Source organism: Crotalus tigris, unplaced genomic scaffold, assembly GCF_016545835.1.
Source record: "Crotalus tigris isolate CLP2741 ecotype Arizona unplaced genomic scaffold, ASM1654583v1 scf7180000018322.853269, whole genome shotgun sequence".
In the NCBI taxonomy this organism is placed as follows: Eukaryota; Metazoa; Chordata; class Lepidosauria; order Squamata; family Viperidae; genus Crotalus; species Crotalus tigris.
Window position 1 is genome coordinate 159,096 of NW_024096942.1, and position 15,671 is coordinate 174,766.

The 15,671-nt window shown below is 41.5% G+C and overlaps 1 protein-coding gene across 1 annotated transcript in view; it reads right to left on the minus strand.

The window, feature by feature from the left end:
• The window catches only part of SDAD1 (SDA1 domain containing 1), a 37,656-nt gene that overhangs the window by 21,168 nt on the left and 817 nt on the right, over positions 1-15,671 (minus strand). The window contains exons 2-12 of the mRNA XM_039350321.1: positions 15,161-15,265; positions 12,726-12,824; positions 10,568-10,678; positions 9,904-9,975; positions 9,698-9,798; positions 8,889-8,946; positions 6,769-6,843; positions 5,227-5,328; positions 3,742-3,811; positions 2,795-2,898; positions 120-177 (exon numbers count right to left, since the gene is read on the minus strand). Coding sequence (XP_039206255.1) covers positions 120-177; positions 2,795-2,898; positions 3,742-3,811; positions 5,227-5,328; positions 6,769-6,843; positions 8,889-8,946; positions 9,698-9,798; positions 9,904-9,975; positions 10,568-10,678; positions 12,726-12,824; positions 15,161-15,265 — 955 coding nt within the window. The remainder of the gene's footprint in view (positions 1-119; positions 178-2,794; positions 2,899-3,741; positions 3,812-5,226; positions 5,329-6,768; positions 6,844-8,888; positions 8,947-9,697; positions 9,799-9,903; positions 9,976-10,567; positions 10,679-12,725; positions 12,825-15,160; positions 15,266-15,671) is intronic.

A 15,671-nucleotide genomic window follows, 5' to 3' on the forward strand; every position in this document is an offset into this window, starting at 1 on the left:
AACATCTGGGAACGCAAAGCAGAGTAAACAAAATTCTCTTTGTTTTTTGGCAACTGGTAGCCTCAAGGCAAAGAAAAATAATGAGGTTGGGAAGAACGTACTGAATTGAGGCCACTTACCTCTTTGGTGGGGCTGCAGAAATCGTTGTATAAAAGGGTAAAAGTTGAAGACGAAAAGCTGTGGAAACACGAAGGGTTGTCAAGAGGTCAGTTATGAATGAAATGGACGACTGAGTATAAAATAATCCCACCCACCACCAGAGTGACTTTCCAGCGAAGCCAGAGAGAAAAAGCATATGGAACAGACCCCAAAATGCTTTTTCAAAAGGCAACTGGACTTCGTTTTTCCTAGAAGACATTTCGCTTCCCACCTTCTTCAGTTCTTGGATGAGAAGAGAAACATCTTCAAGGAAAAAACAAAGTCCAGTTGCCTTTTGAAAAAGCACCTTTGGGACAACCATGACTTGAATGACTGAGAAGCTCCACAGACAATCCTTAGAAAAGGAACCCAGACTACCAACTTCTAGATGTGTTGACTACAATTCCAACTGTCCCCAGCAGACAGTTGCCGCTTATAACCCAACCCGTCTGGAAGGCACTTCCTGAGTTAGAACAATTAATCAGTGGAACAACTTGCCTCCAGAAGTTGTGGGTGCTCCATCACTGGATGTTTTTAAGAGGAGACTGGACAGCCATTTGCCTGAAATGATATAGGGCAGGGGTAGGCAACCTTGGCTCTTTTATGACTTGTGGACTTCAACTCCCAGAATTCCTGAGCCAGCATGGCTCAGCTTGGAAATCTCTCCCTTTTCCCTCAGCATGGTTGGCTCAGGAATTCTGGGAGTTGAAGTCCACAAGTCATAAAAGAGCCAAGGTTGCCTACCCCTGGTTTAGGTCTAGGCCTAGGCCGCTTTATGACTTGTGGACTTCAACTCCCAGAATTCCTGAGCCAGCATGGCTCAGCTTGGAAACCTCTCCCTTTCCCCTCAGCATGGCTGGCTGAGGAATTCTGGGAATTGAAGTCCACAAGTCATAAAAGAGCCAAAGTTACCTATCTCTGGCCTAGGCCGTTTTATGACTCGTGGACTTCGACTCCCAGAATTCCTGAGCCACCATGGCTCAGCTTAGAAACTCTCCCTTTCCCCTCAGCATGGCTGGCTCAGGAATTCTGGGAGTTGAAGTCCACGAGTCATAAAATAGCCAAGGTTGCCTACCCCTGGTATAAGATCTCCTGCTTGAGCAGGGGGCTGGGCTAGAAGACCTCCAAGGTCCCTTCTAATTGTTATTCTGTTACTTTCACTATTGTATCACAACATGCTCATATAATTCCGCTGATCCTGAAAGCTGAAGCAGACATTTTAAAGCATTACTACCAAGCTACGTAAACATTTTATAGACCATCAGCAAATTTCACCCTATGTTGACATCCAGATGACCCTCAACTTTGCTTACGTAGAAGAGCTGTGAAGACATGACTCTTCCCCCATATCTTTAGCAAGAGAGTGAGACCCCCCCCCTTGCTTCATGGTGCTTGCCCTCTTTTGTCATTATTTTTATTTCACTTCATTGTAATTGTTCATTGTGAGCCAGGGAGTTATTGAGAGACAGCATACAAGTTTGTTTTTTTAAAAGAAATACTGTAAATTATCTCAAGTTTCATCATTGAGGATTATTAACACGCAGAAAAACAGTTAAAGCCGTGATTTGTGGCACTGAATGCTCAGCTTCTTTAAAAAAATATATATCAGAATTTGGGTCAGAGGTGGGATGGATATATGTTCCTAAATACAGGTAGTCCTCATATTACAACCATTCGTTTAGTGACCGTTTGAACTTACAATGGTCCTGAAAAAAGTGACCGATGACCATTTTTCACACTTTATGACTATTGCAGCCTCCTTGTGGTGAGTTGATCAAAATTCAGGGGCTCGGCATGTATTTCTGACAACTGCAGTGTCCCCAGGGCCACGTGAACACTTTTTACAACCTTCTGACAAACAAAGTCAATGGGGAAGGCAGATCCCCTTAACAACCGTGTCACTAATTTAACAATTGCAGGGATTCACTTAACAACTGTGGCAAGAAAGGTTGTAAAATGTAAAGAAAGATGTTGAGTCTTTAGAAAGAGTACAGAGAAGAATACCAAAGATGATCAGAGGACTGGAAGCTAAAACGTATAAGGAATGGCTGCTGGAATTGGGGATGTCTAGTCTAATGAAGAGAAGGACGAGGGGGGACATAATAGCAGTCTTCCAATATCTCAGGGGCTGCCACAAAGAAGAGGGAGTCAAGCTATTCTCCAAGGCACCTGAAGGCAGGACAAGAAGCAACGGATGGAAACTCATCCAGGAGAGAAGCAACCTAGAACTAAGGAGAAACTTCCTGACAGTTAGAACAATTAACCAATGGAACAACCTGCCTCCAGAAGCAGTGAATGCTCCAACACTGGAAGTTTTCAAGAAAAGACTGGACAGCCATTTGTCCGAAATGGTATATGGTTTCCTGCCTCAGCAGGGGGTTGGACTAGATGACCTCCAAGATCCTTTCCAACTTTATTATTATTACTGTTGTTGTTATAATAAAATGGGGCAAAATTCACTTAACAGCTGTCTCGCTTAGCAACAGAAATTGTGGACTTAATTGCGGTCATAAGATGCCCGTACGTGCTCTTGATCAACAACCACAAAACTTGCTAGCACATTTTCCTTTTCTGCCCCAGACTTACCAAAAAGTAAAGCAAAAGGAAAACAAGAAAAGAAAAAGCCAGGAAAAATAACTCAAAACGTGAATTGTACCTCGTGAATCCCCACCAGCCTCGAAATGAGATCCATCAGCATCATCTTCACTTCAAACCTCTCCTTTGAGGATTCCAGCTGCTTTAACAGCTTCTCAGCAAAGTCTGAAATCAGCAGGAAATGGATGAACATCCGAGAAAGGCCTGTGGCAGGGTAGGCTGTCTTGAGGGCCTCAAAGTTAAAAGTTTTTTTTCTGTGTGGCAAAACTAGGCTCAGTGTCCCACGGATGCTGAGAGGTTTCATGCCTGATTAAAACACCTGGGTCATAGGTGTGTTTGCCCTAGAGATGAAAATACCCCAAAGGTGATGGTGTTAAGCAGGGGTCTTCAAACCTGGCCCTTTTATGACTTGTAGACTTCAACTCCCAGAATTCCTCATTTCTGGGAGTTGAAAGTCCACTCCTTTTAAAGTCTATATCAGGGGTCTTCAAACCTGGCCCTTTTATGACTTGTGGACTTCAACTCCCAGAATCCCTCAGCCAGGCACACTGGCTGAGGAATTCTGGGAGTTGAAGTCCACTCCTCTTAAAGTCTGTATCAGGGGTCTTCAAACTTGGTCCTTTTATGACTTGGCCCTTTTATGGCCCTTGGCCCTTTTAAACTTGGCCCTTTTATGAATGGACTTCAATTCCCAGAATTTCTCAGCCAGGCACGCTGGCTGAGGAATTCTGGGAGCTGAAGTCCACAAGTCATAAAAGGGCCAGGTTTGAAGAGCCCTGGTGTTAAGTAATGGAAGGGGAGATGGTTGGATATTCCTGGAGCTGATTTTGCTTGGTGTGGCCTGGAGATACTTGTATATCAAGGTAGAGGGAGAATCTGCAACTCAAGACCGTGTCTTCCCATCCAAACTCTAACCACGACTGACCCCGCTCAGCTTCCGAGAGACAATAAGGAGGTAAGTCAGAAGCTGCTCCTTGCAAAGATTTATCTCAGGTGAAACAAACTTGCCTTGGGGATCGTGGATTAAATGAATTGCTGAAAAATTGAACACTTCTGGTTTCTTCTTTTTCTTGTGTTTCTGGAGAAGAAGGAAACAGACGTGTTCAGTAAAGAACGAATTCAATAATTATGTTTCATTAGGCTGTCTGAATTCTTCCTGGGAGAGGTGATACAGATGGAGAGAATCAGCCTGCAATATTTAGCTATTGGGAAATGCTTGCTCTAGACCTGTTGAACATCCACGTCCTAGCTTAAAATCTATCTGCAGGGCCCTGAAAGTGAAGTCCAATAGGAACAGCCTGTGTATCGTGGCCGTTTTCCAGACTGTTAATTGTCACTTCAGAAGAGACCTTCCAGAAATACATAGAAATAAAGATACAAGTGGTCCTCAACTTACGACTGATCGCTCAACGACCGTTTGACGACATAAATACCTGGAGGATATTTATCACCCCCCATTTGAAATTACGACAATCACAGCGGCCCTGGTCATTACGAGTGCTCAGCAACTGGGTGGCATTTATAAGATAACACATTAAAAGCACATATTAAAAATGAAATTCTGTTGCCTGCTCTCAAAAGCGTAGACATACCTAACGCACATATAAATGTGCTACCTACAACATATGTATATACCTACAGCCTTACATATAAATACATATAAATATTAATCACTGTCCATCTTGAATACATAACGGAAAGAGGAAGCGTGAGAGTTCACAAAGTTACCGTATTTTTCCGTGTATAAGACAGGGAGGTGGAGCCGGGTGGGAGGCATCTATTTGGAGCGGTGGGAGGCGATTGTTCCCAGCGCTGACTTTGTTTGCATCTATTTGGAGCGGTGGGAGGCGATTGTTCCCAGCGCTGACTTTGTTTGCGGTAAGCTTGGAACTTGCATGCCAGAGCGTCTTATACAAGGGTGCATCTTATAGACGGAAAAATACGGTAATACTGTACGGAAGAAAACTGTGATTGAATCTGGATGTTCTGCTTCGGATACCACGGAGCTCCCTTCCCCCCAGAAGGTAAGAAAGAAAACAGACTGTGAAGAGGATGTGTAGCGTCCCAGACAATCCTGGAGACCCTATTCAAGGATGGCTTACGTGCCATCCTGGATAGAAGGGAGGAAACTGTCAATAATCTTTTCTGCCATCCTCACCTTTTCTTTCTTTCTTTCTTTCTTTTTTTAATGGCTATTTGCTGAGTCCCACAGTCACATAACAGTGTTTTACTGTGGTTTTGCAAAAAAAAAAAAAAAAAAAAGGCATTTACTTTTGGTTTTTCGCAAAACCATACCCACAGCAAACCAGGGGTTCTCTTAACGACCACTGCAATAAACAAATTACAAAAATCAGGCTGGTTACGTGACCGACCTGCTTTATGACCATCACAAGCAAGCTCCACTAGTCATAGCTCCAGGATTATCTACATTAGGACAGGCATAGAGAACAGGCTGACTATGTCCAGAACTCCTTGGCTGAGCAGACTACTCACTTTTAAAACTCGCATAGCTTTTTCTAGTTTCTTCTTGTTCTTTGTCGTTTTCTTTCCTGTGGCATACCGTACCATCAAGTCTCTTGCTGAGGGACCGTCATCCTTGAGAAATAAATATTGTATGAAAGAGAAATTTAAGATTCAGTAAAGCTTTGCGTGAGGAAACATGAAACGACCACTCTTTATCAAATTCTATTCCTGGGATGTACAGACATATGGTAATTTGGTACATCTTCCTCTATCTTGTGCTACATTTTGTTGGCAATGCACAGTGAAATGGTTGTGGAATTGAAAATAATGACACTTTGGCAACAATGAGTTAAATAAAAATTTAGAGACAAAACGGCCACAGAATCCTTTGCATCAATTCAATGGTGAAAAAAGTAAGGTTCTACATTTAGGGAAGAAAAACTAAATGCACAGGTATAGTATAGATAGTACATTGCTCAATAGTAGCAACTGTGAGAGGGATCTCAGAGTCCTAGTGCACAATCACTTAGATAGGAGCCAGCAGTGTGCTGCAGCTGCCAAAAAAGCCAACATAGTGCTAGGCTGCATTAACAGAGGGACAGAATCAAGATCACATGAAGTATTAATACCACTTTACAATGCCTTGGTAAGGCCACAAGTGGAATACTGCATTCAGTTTTGGTCACCACGGTGTAAAAAAGATGTTGAGACTCTAGAAAGAGTGCGGAGAAGAGCAACAAAGATGATCAGGGGACTGGAGGCTAAAACATATAAGGAACGGCTGCTGGACTTGGGGATGTCTAGTCTAATGAAGAGAAGGACGAGGGGGGACATGATAGCAGTCTTCCAATATCTCAGGGGCTGCCCCAAAAGAAGAGGGAGTCAAGCGCCTGAAGGCAGGACAAGAAGCAATGGATGGAAACTAATCAAGGAGAGAAGCAACCTAGAACTAAGGAGAAACTTCCTGACAGTGAGAACAATTAACCAGTGGAACAACCTGCCTCTAGAAGCTGTGAATGCTCCAACACTGGAAGTTTTTAAAAAAAGAAAACCATTTGTCTGAAATGGTATAGGGTTTCTCTCCCTGAGCAGGGGGTTGGACTAGAAGACCTCCAAGGTCCCTTCCAACTCTACTGTTCTATTTCTAATTTTTTAGAAGAAAGTTTTATTGATTTTCTAGTTTTACATTTAAATATTTGAAAAGCAACGTGGCGGCTGGATTAGTCAATAATCCAATAACCTACAAATATCTTTAGTAGAATCTCAAACTATTACATCTAATGTTTCCTCTCTTTCCCCCTTGGTACTTACTCATATTTGAATTAATACAATTCTTATTATATCAATTAAATAAAAAATAACTTTCTTACATTGATCAATAATTTTTGTTTATACAGATCTATTGTTCTATTTCTAATTTACCAAATTTCTATGACAACGTCCGTGGACATTACTCGGCTTTTAATGGTGGGGCATTCAATCAGACATAAGCTGTGGTACGCTTCTCATCTTTTGAGAATTAGGCCCAAGACAGGACGCTGAGTTATTATTCTGGATTCCAGGAACACTGACCTCCGATTCTGAGTCACTGTCTTTCTTTTCATCTTTCTCCTTCCCAAGGAAAAACGTCAAGCCAGCAACTTGGATCTACAAAGTCAGGAGAGGTGACAAAGAAGAGCCAAAGGAATTTTTTTAAAAAATCCAACTCCTTGAGAAAGTAGGTTTCATACACTGCTGAACTAACAAAATCAGAAATATTATCCCCTCCCGCCTCAAATCAGGAAAAAAGTAAAGGTAGTCCTTTTTTTAAAAAAAAAATGTTTTATTAATTTTTTTAACATAATCACCTTAATATTTGGTAAACAGTGTGTTGTCTGGGTTTACATTTAAGAAGCTATTTTCCAAAGTGCCTGAAGGCAGGACAAGAAGCAACGGATGGAAACTAATCAAGGAGAGAAGCAACCTAGAACTAAGGAGAAACTTCCTGACAGTTAGAACAATTAACCAGTGGAACAACCTGCCTCCAGAAGTGGTGAATGCTCCAACACTGGAAGTTTTCAAGAAGAAACTGGATGGCTATTTGTCTGAAATGGTATAGGGCTTTCTGTCTGAGCAGGGGGTTGGACTAGATGACCTCCAGGGTCCCTTCCAACTTTATTATTATAAACATTCACTAACAGTTGATTTCTATAATCTATAACCCATATAATAACTTTACTTGATTCCCTCTTTGTTCTCTTTTACCAACTTTAAGTTAATACAATTCTTGTTGTTTTAATGAATGACGATTGAGTACAAACGTCTTCTAATATTTCTACATATAATAATCACATCAATATAATATTCCTTTTTTATCTACGTAGTCATTCTGGTTGTCTCATCATAGATCCTGTTTACAGTTCTTGTTTACATTTGTTTTTTTCCACAATGTTCAAAACATAATTACTGGTTAAGATTTTCTCAAAGCACAAGTAGTCCTTGACTTACGACAATGGAGCTCAAAATTACCACTGCTAAGTGAGACGTTTGCCAAGTGAGTTTTGCGCCATTTTATAAGCTTTCTTGCCACCGTTGCTAAATGAATCGCTGCAGTTGTTCAGTCAGTAACACAGTTGTTAAGTGAACCTGGCTTCCCCATTGATTTTACTTGTCAGGTCGCAAAAGGGGATCACGTGACCGCGGGACGCTGCAACTGTCATAAATAGTTGCATAGCATCCAAATATTGATCACTTGACCAAGGGGATGCTGCGACCGTCGTAAGTCTGAAAAATGGTCACTTTTTTTTCAGTGCCGCTGTAACTTTGAACGGTCACTAAAGGGACTGATGTAAGTTGAGGACTACCTGTACTTATTCCCCCTAATAACGGCTCTGCATTTTAGACACCTGGTAACCGTTTGCATCCTGCAGTCATGTGACCGCAATTTCTTATTTTCAGAAATTGGCATTTATTTCTGGTTTCTGGCTCAAAGTGCGCAGAGCGAACAAGGGGTCTGCTTAACAATCAGAGTGTTCGCTTAAGGATTACAGCGTTCGCTTAATGGACCCTGCAAAACAGGTCGCAAAATCGGATGCAGTCATGCTGACCTTATTAACCATTGCCATAACTTAAGTTGTACTTGACAATATAATTACCTCAAAAGTTGAGGACTAAATGTACTGAATAAACCAGGGGTCTTCAAACTTGGCAACTTTAAGACTTGTGGACTTCAACTCCCAGAATTCCTCAGCCAGCCCTCAGAATTCTGGGAGTTGAAGTCCACAAGTCTTAAAGTTGCCAAGTTTGAAGACCCCTGGAATAAACCAAAAGTTCTAAAAAAATAATTACAGGTGGCCCTTGACTACAATTGAGCCCAAAGTTTCTGATGCTAAGTAGGATAATTAAAGGAATTCTGTTCCATTTTATGACCTTTCTTGCAACGGTTGTTAATAACATAGTCATTAAGTGAATCCAACTTCCCCGTTGACTTTGTCAGAAGGTCGCAAAAGGGGATCACACGACTCCGGGACACTGCCACAGTCATAAATATGAACCAACTGTCAACAGTCTAAATTTGGTCACGTGACCACGGGGATGCTACGATGATCGTAAGTGTGAAAAAACAGCCATGTTATTTTTTTTCAGTGACGGTCACTAAATGAACTGCTGTAAATTGAGGACTACCTGTACTTGGACCAAAATGTTTACTTTACCTTGGTGACTTTGGAAAAACAAGCCAGTGTTATGACATTCACAGTTCTGGCATCGTTCCTGTTTTAAAAAAAAAAGACTGTTTACAACAGAGACTGAGAAATTAAATATATGTGTTTTATTTTCTTTAGCTATAAGCCAGCCGTGTGCTGCAGCTGCCAAAAAAGCCAACACAGTTCTAGGCTGCATTAACAGAAGGATAGAATCAAGATCACGTGAAGTGTTAATACCACTTTACAACGCCTTGGTAAGGCCACACTTGGAATCCTGCGTCCAGTTTTGGTCACGACGATGTAAAAAAGATGTTTAGACTCTAGAAAGAGTGCAGAGAAGAGCAACAAAGATGATTAGGGGACTGCAGGCAAAAATATATAAGGAACGGCTGCTGGAATTGGGTATGTCTAGTTTAACGAAGAGAAGGATGAGGGGCGACATGATAGCAGTGTTCCAATATCTCAGGGGCTGCCCCAAAGAAGAGGGAGTCAAGCTCTTCTCCAAAGAAGCAATGGACAAGAAGCAACGGATGGAAACTAATCAAGGAGAGAAGCAACCTAGAACTAAGGAAAAACTTCCTGACAGTTAGAACAATTAGCCAGTGGAACAACCTGCCTCCAGAAGCGGTGAATGCTCCAACACTGGAAGTTTTTAAGAAGAGACTGGACAGCCATTTGTCTGAAATGGTATAGGGTTTCCTGCCTGAGTAGGAGGTTGGACTAGATGACCTCCAAGGTCCCTTCCACCTTTATTATTATCATCATCATCATCATCATCATCTGAGGTTTCACCATTGTTCCTACCCACTGCAACCTACCAGATATTCCTTCTGTACAGCTCAATCATCACATCCAGTGAAATCTTGGCTGCAGTTGGGTTACTGTCTTGCAGCATTGTGTACATGAAACTCTGAAGCATCTGCAAAATAAAAATAAAAAAAATAAAAAGGGGACACTGTTTTTTGAGGAAGAGTCACCTGGAGCTATCCATCTTAAAATCTGATGGAAGGAGCCAAAAACTTACAGTGTTCATTCTGTTGTTCTTGTGTTTGGCATTGACGTTCTTGATGTCGGTAACGATGTGAGTGTATAATGTCTGTTGAAATAAGAATAGCTTTTTTGAGAAAAAAATGAACAGAAGCAGAAGCAGACACTCCATGATGGATCAATCTCAGATAGATAAGATTTCTCATCATTTGTCTATGTGTGCAATGGCACACATTAAAATGAAATTCAGATCCAAAAGAATCACACCCAAACACCTATACTGGATCTGTATGTATGTATATATAGTAGTGGCCAAAATTGTGGAAACCTTTTGGGAAAAGTGTACAGTAGAAATGCCATCTTTGGTTAAGCTTCCACCAATTTTTCTTCTAATTTCTTTATAAATGAAGCCTTGTTCACTTAATAATACTATTTTACATCGCTTTCTGGGCAACCAGTCAACTCTTTGCACCATTACTTTAATTTTATTACGTTTTACAAGCTCACTAAATGAAGGAACACAAAAAAACCCAACCAACTGGATAGCGATCACATAACACACTGACAAATGTCCTCCTCTCAGCTTCAATACATGACATCAATAACTGAATCCTGCTGTGATCTGATTGGCTCATGGCCAAAACAAAAGGACACCTGATTGGCTCTCTAAACACTCATGCTCATTACGAAAAGCTACTTACTTTTCGTAAAAATTTATCATGGCAACGGAGGAGCTCAAAGAACAGTTCCAACAAGCTTGTGGGATTGATCAGGTTCTTGTTGCGTAGCAAGATCAGCGCTCTGCAAAACGTCTGCAAAAAGGAGGAAGGGATTACTACAAATGGCAATAAAAAAGTGTGAATCAGCCAGACTGCAACACTAATACTAAAATAACCAACCGTATCCTATTCTTTCCTCTCATTTTTTTTCCAGCTTGCTATTTTTTTAAATAGCACTTACCAACAGCACTTAGCGTTATATACCGCTTCATAGTGCTTTAAACCATAAATGATTTACGGAGTCAGCATATGGCCCCCAACAATCTGGGTCCTCATTTAACTAACTTCAGAAGGATGGAAGGCTGAGTCAACCTTGAGCCGGTCAGGATCGAACTCCTGGCGGTGGGCAGAGTCAGCCTGCAATACCGCATTCTAACCAATGCACCACCACAGCTCACAGAACAGAAAACCACTGCTCTTTAATGTTGGTAGACAGAACATTCACAGCGTGGGCAAATGGTATAGGGCAGGGGTAGGCAACCTTGGCTCTTTTATGACTCGTGGACTTCAACTCCCAGAATTCCTGAGCCAGCCATGCTGAGGGGAAAGGGAGAGGTTTCCAAGCTGAGTCAGGCTGGCTCAGGAATTCTGGGAGTTGAAGTCCACGAGTCATAAAAGAGCCAAGGTTGCCTACTTCTGGTATAGGGTTTCCTGCCTGAGCAGGGGGTTGGACTAGAAGACCTCCAAGGTCTCTTCCAACTCTGTTATTGTATTGTATCTAAATATCAGCCATTCGAGGTAGACCAATAGAACTCTTATTTTAATGAGATTCTAGTAACAGAATCTTTCAAGCCGGATTGTATTTTTCGTTGCCTTCCTGCTGGCTGGCGAATTCTGAGTGTTGAAGTCCGCACATCTTAAATTTGCAGACATACAAGTAGTCCTTGACTTACAGTCGCTTAGTGACCGAAGTTGCAATGCCCCCCCCCCCCAGAAAGGTACTTACAATCTGGTTCTGAAGCTGCCCCCCCCCGTGGTCACATGACATTTTAGGTGCTTGGTAGCCAGTCCACGCTTATGGTCATTTAGAGCGTCCCATTGTAGTGTCCCGCAGTCACATAACCATGATTTTTGACATTTTTGTGTTTACTTCCAGTTTTTTGGAGAAAATGCCCCATAGCAAACAAACAATGCTTACTTAATGACCACAGATTCACTTAATAATCATGGTGATTCACTTTAAAAGATCATAAAATCAGTCACGTGATGATCTGCTTTATGTCACAATATACCATCATAATTTGCAAGCTCCATAACTGTCCTAAGTTGAGGACGATCTGTACTGTCCTAGAAGGTCAGAGAGAAGCCAACTGAATTTCTTCCTAATACTTTCTCCTTTTCCTGGGCTCAAGGCATGCTTCCTCCCTTTTAGTTTGTAACAGTTTCTGAATATTTTGTCCAAGGTCACCTCGTGAGTAAGAAACTCCAGCTGTCATGGTTCCTACAGATGAAACTCTTCAAAGAACTTCAAGGCATTGTTTACCTTAAAGAATCTTTATTCTGAGTAGCATAGCATCTGCATGTACATAGGCGATGCCAAAATCTGAATTCCACTCCCCTGAACACATAGTATCAAGCGCAATTCCCTCCTCTGATTAACAGTCATAAATCACATTCTCCGATTAGTTTGAAATGCAGGCTTTCCCTCCAGTTCCCCAACCGCCATTTCTTATCATCTCTTTTCAAAAAACCTTGATTCTCACACTGCTACAATATTGTTATGTCTCACTAACTCCCATGCACATTCCTCCTCCTCTCCCCAGTATCATCTAATTCTAAAACATAAGAAGGAAAATGGCTGCCTCTCCATATGTTGTCAAAGCAAGAACATCCGATGTTAGCAGCGTTGACACTAGCAACAGAGAAGCGGTGAAAAAGCGTGCTTTTCACAGCTCTTTTTCACCTTCCCTTAATAAAAAAACATTATATATAAATTATCAGCAGGGCAGCATGTGGTACCAGTCTTATGCTATTCCAGAACATTGGCTCCAATCTCTTAAGACAAGAAACTAAAGCAACATTGTCCCCTCACAGAGTCCTCTCCTTCCAGGAATCAAACATCTGGATTGCAGATGCTCACCATACGAAGATCTGGATCCAAGACCGTGTGACTATAGGACAACAATTCCTTCAACTGTTGCGGAAAGTTTTCTAGGTAATCAGGATAGCAATGGGCAACCTGTTTAAAAAAGAAAAGGAAATCGGAGTAAAAAGTTTTTCCACATCAATCAGAAAGTTTGTCTGGTTGTACTCAAATAACATTAAGGGGGCGTGTTGGGTGGCTGAAATGGATTTCTTCATGAATCTTTACGACAATCTCAGTCTCGCTAGTTGCCAGAGCACAGGTGTCAACCCTCTCAGGTAAATCAGAAAGGAAACTACCATATTTTCCCAAAAATAAAACTGGGTCTTATATTTATTTTTAATCCAAAAGATGTATTAGGGCAGTGGTTCTCAACCTGTGGGTCGGGACCCCATTTGGGGCCGAACGACCATTTCACGGGGGTCGCCAAACAATGCAGTCCGCCATTTTTTTCCCCTTTTCCTTAGCTGTGCTACTCCCTTTTATTCTATTGGCTTTTGAAAGCCAATAGAATAGACTCTCTTGAATAGAGTCTAATTCTATTGGCTTTCAAAAGCCAATAGGAATTGTCCAGGCTGTCTCTGCCCTGCTGAGCCCGCCAAAAGTCCCATTCTGCAAACGGTGCTGCACCAGTTGAGTAGTCCTCGACTTACGACCGGTTGGGGGGTCGCGGCATTTAAAAGGTTGAGAACCACTGCATTAGGGCTTATTTTCCGGTTAGGTCTTATTTTCGGAGAAATACGGTACTAAATGCGTCTATCTGGCTGACACTCTTAATTGGGGCTTATTTTCGGGGTAGGGTTTATATTACAAGCATCCTGAAAAATCATGCCAGGGCTTATTTTCCAGTTAGGTCTTAATTTCAGGGAAACCGGATAGATGAGCTAAATCTATTTTACTGTAAGACTACATTAACAGCATCTTGCAAGTCTGAAGGTATAAACTTCCTGCCGCCACTGTTTGATCAATTAGGGCAGGTCCTACCTAAGTTTCTTCCTCTGACTGCTAAGCCACTGGGAACTCCTGCCTCTCGTCTGATAATTCCCTAAGTAGCATCTTTTTCCTTCATCCCCCAAGGTTATCCACACATTCCATTACAATAGGTCAGGGGTAGGCCACCTTGGCTCTTTTATGACTCGTGGACTTCAACTCCCAGAATTCCTGAGCCAGCCATGCTGAGGGGAAAAGGAGGTTTCCAAGCTGAGCCATGCTGGCTCAGGAATTCTGGGAGTTGAAGTCCAAAAGTCATAAAGCGGCCTAGGTCTAGGCCAGAGATAGGTAACCTTGGCTCTTTTATGACTAGTGAACTTCAACTCCCAGAATTCCTGAGCCAGCCATGCTGAGGGGAAAGGGAGAGGTTCCCAAGCTGAGCCATGCTGGCTCAGGAATTCTGGGAGTTGAAGTCCACGAGTCATAAAAGAGCCAAGTTTGCCTACCCCTGCAATAGGTGATCTCCTCAGTAAACAAGCTATCTGGAACCCTTGTAAGATTTTGACATTCTTACATGAAACCTCAGCTTTGGGACCTTGGAATTTTCTACCTTAGCAACTGGGACAACCCCATTTCTGAGGACACTGCGAATCCCTGTCCCAAAGAGAAATGCCTCTGAATACCTTATTCTCCCATTCCCATGTCCCACAGATAACATTCAATCCACAATGCAGTTTTCCCTAATCTGGCATTCCCTGGAAATTATTGGATGTTAGTTCCACCATGGTTTCACTACAAACTGGATATTTTCCCCTAACGAGGTTTGCTATCAAGAGGGTACCAGTAACTAAGGACACTTTCTCTCTACATAGCAATTTCCATTTAATACGCCTGAATGCATGTTCTAAAACGTATTACAGGGTTTAGCAATACTTTGGAATAAACTATTTCAGAGGACAGAATGCTAGTTTTGAAGATTACTCTTCAAAGTACCCCTGTTGTTTCCTAGGATTGTGCAGCTATCTTCTATGACATTATCTGGCAAGAATGCAGCTGCTTTAAAAAGTTAACAGTGGGTATGTTTATGATCCCAACCACCCCAAACCAACTTTTTGGAACTGAATCTAAAGCATTGGACTCCTTGCTATATAACTTCTATTCCACACACTGTGTTTTTTCCACCACAGTATCCTTGCAACTCAAGAATGGTGAGAATTTTCTTTGAAAATATTGTTAAAGCCACATTCAAAATGGTGATTCAAGCAGAAATTGCTAAATCAATTTGAGCTCCATACATTAGAATTGTCAGAAGTGATTATTCTTACTCGCTTACATTTAGAGCCTTCCATTAGAATTATCTGAATTATCTGAAGCCTTAATATTTTTATTTTCTTAATAATTTGTTTTTTTTTTTTTCCCTTCAGTGAGGGAGGCTTAAACTAATTCAAGCAAAATTCTCTCTCTCTCTCCCATCCATCCCCCCCCCACACCATGAATTTTACCTGGGCCAAAAACATCACCAATTCACCCAGTTCTTTACTGGGCTTTGCTGGCTGAAGCTTGAATATTTCCACATTGGACTTATAATGGCGATACTGTTGAAGGAACTAGAAGAAATCCAAAGAAGAAAAATTACTGGGAGTAAGGATTGAGAAGGATGCTCAATAAAACAAATAAGAATACTCCATTCAAAAGGAGAAGTGGAATTCTAGGATTTACTAGGAATGGCAAATTTTCCGAGCCTGCAAACAAAACTTTCCAGTGTTTTATATTATCCAATGGAATGAGGTAACACACAACCAATTAAAACAATCCTATCTGGATCACATCTTCTATCATTCCTTTCATTACACTGGTATTAAATTACAAAAGCTGGAGGAACTACAGGGAGTGGTTGTTTTAAAATCCAACAAAATATTTTGCGGCAAATTACAGATAGTCCTCAACTTACGACCACAATGGAGCCCGAAATTTATGTTGCTAAGTCAAACAGTTGAGTTTTGCCCCATTTTA